The sequence below is a fragment of the Otolemur garnettii genome, unplaced genomic scaffold, assembly GCF_000181295.1.
Source record: "Otolemur garnettii isolate 467f Iridium unplaced genomic scaffold, OtoGar3 scaffold00288, whole genome shotgun sequence".
Classification (NCBI taxonomy): Eukaryota; Metazoa; Chordata; class Mammalia; order Primates; family Galagidae; genus Otolemur; species Otolemur garnettii.
This window is the reverse complement of record NW_003852683.1, coordinates 583,078-584,658: the sequence shown is the minus strand read 5'-3', so window position 1 is coordinate 584,658 and position 1,581 is coordinate 583,078. Positions and strand designations below refer to the sequence as shown.

The following is a 1,581-nucleotide window of genomic DNA, read 5'->3' as shown; positions in this document are numbered from 1 at the left end:
AGCTCCAGCCTCAGGCTCAGCTGTGAGACCCAGAATGACCACGGGGCCCAGAATGGCACCATCCTGCTGCTGCCAGGTCAGAGGTTGTGCTCTGGAGAGTGGTGGAGAGTGGGGGTGAGGGGAGACGCACTGATCACAGAGTGATGGGTGGAGGGAGAGAGGGGTGGGGCCCAGGCAGAAGGTGGTAGGGAGCTGGGGTGAGGGTGTGGGAGTGGCTGAAGCAGGATTCTCAAGGAGGTCAGAAGACCACAGAGAGAGGTTGAGTCCGAGAAGCATCATCTCACCTCCCCCTTTTCTGCAGGGAAATCTGTCGTCGGGGTGGGAGCAGTGCCTGCGGCCCTTGCAGGTGCTGGCACCATGGCCCTGTTCTCCGTCTGCCTGTGCCTCATCTTCCTCTGCATGTAAGTCTTGGTCCCGGGGGACGGTGCAGGGAGGAGTGAGGGGGCAGGAGAGAGGTAGTGGAATCTCAGAAACGCAGAGCTGAGTAGGTCCAGAGGGGTCTCCTCCCTTTTACCTAACAGCTTTACCAACATATAATTTGCATTGTACTCAATTCTTACATCAAAAGTGTATAATTCAGTGGCTTTTGGTATATTTACAGAATTGTGCAGCTGGTATCCCAATCAATTTTAGAACTTTCATTAGGTCAAAATGAAAAAAGAAACCCCCCAAAGGAAAGGAAAGCCTATACTCCTTAGCTGGCATTCCCTCATCTTTCTCCCAGCCCTAATCTATTATGTATTTCTCTTAATTTGCCTATTCTGGACATTTCATGTAAATGGAGAAATATGATATGTCCTTTGTGGCTGGTGTCTTTCACTTATCGTCACATTTAAGGTTCATTCATGTTGTAGCATGTCCCATTGCTTCATTCCTGATGCTTGGGAGGCTGAGGCAGGAGGACCTCTTGAGCCCAGGTGAGGCTGCAGTGAGCTACAATTGTGCCCCTGCTCTCCAGCCTATGAAAGAGGGGGACCCCTCATTTCAGGAAAAAATAAAAGAACTTTATTCCTTTTTGTTTCTGAATAATATTCCATTCTGTGGATGGAGTACATTTGATTTGTTCATTCATCTGTTAATGGATATTTGGGTTGTTTCTACCTTTTGGCTATTATGAATAGCACTGTTATAATCATTCATGTATAAGTTTTTGTGTGTAACAGGGATTCTTTAATGGGGAAAATTCAGTCCTTGGCCTCCTTGACCAAATCCCTGGTCATCTGGGAGGATAAAGTCCCCACTTGCATATCAGGAAGGTCTCTGAGTCTAATTCCAGGGCCTGGACACTCCAGTCATCATTTTCACGTCTTAACAGGGGTCCAGGCAGCCTGCTCATAGGTGCCTGAGCCATCCCAGCTGCCTTGTGCTGGTTTTCTTCCCTTAGCGTGAAGGCCCAAAGGAAGCAAGCAGCTGGGAAACCAGAGCAAAGGGATGATGAAGACCCTGTTATGGGTACAGTTGCCTGGGTGAGTGAATTGGGCATCTTCTCATGCACAGGGGTGGGGACCCTAAAGATGTCCACTCAACAAGTGCAGACTGAGGTTCTCAGCATTTCCCTAAATCCTCTCCTCCCGGGTCACC

The 1,581-nt window shown here is 49.1% G+C and overlaps 1 protein-coding gene across 1 annotated transcript in view; it reads left to right on the top strand.

Annotated features, from left to right (window-relative positions):
• LOC105886347 (sialic acid-binding Ig-like lectin 5) overlaps positions 1-1,581 on the top strand; it is a 16,969-nt gene that overhangs the window by 2,542 nt on the left and 12,846 nt on the right. Inside the window, exons 3-5 of the mRNA XM_012813665.2 lie at positions 3-76; positions 302-401; positions 1,385-1,466. Of these exons, the coding sequence (XP_012669119.1) occupies positions 3-76; positions 302-401; positions 1,385-1,466 (256 nt within the window). The remainder of the gene's footprint in view (positions 1-2; positions 77-301; positions 402-1,384; positions 1,467-1,581) is intronic.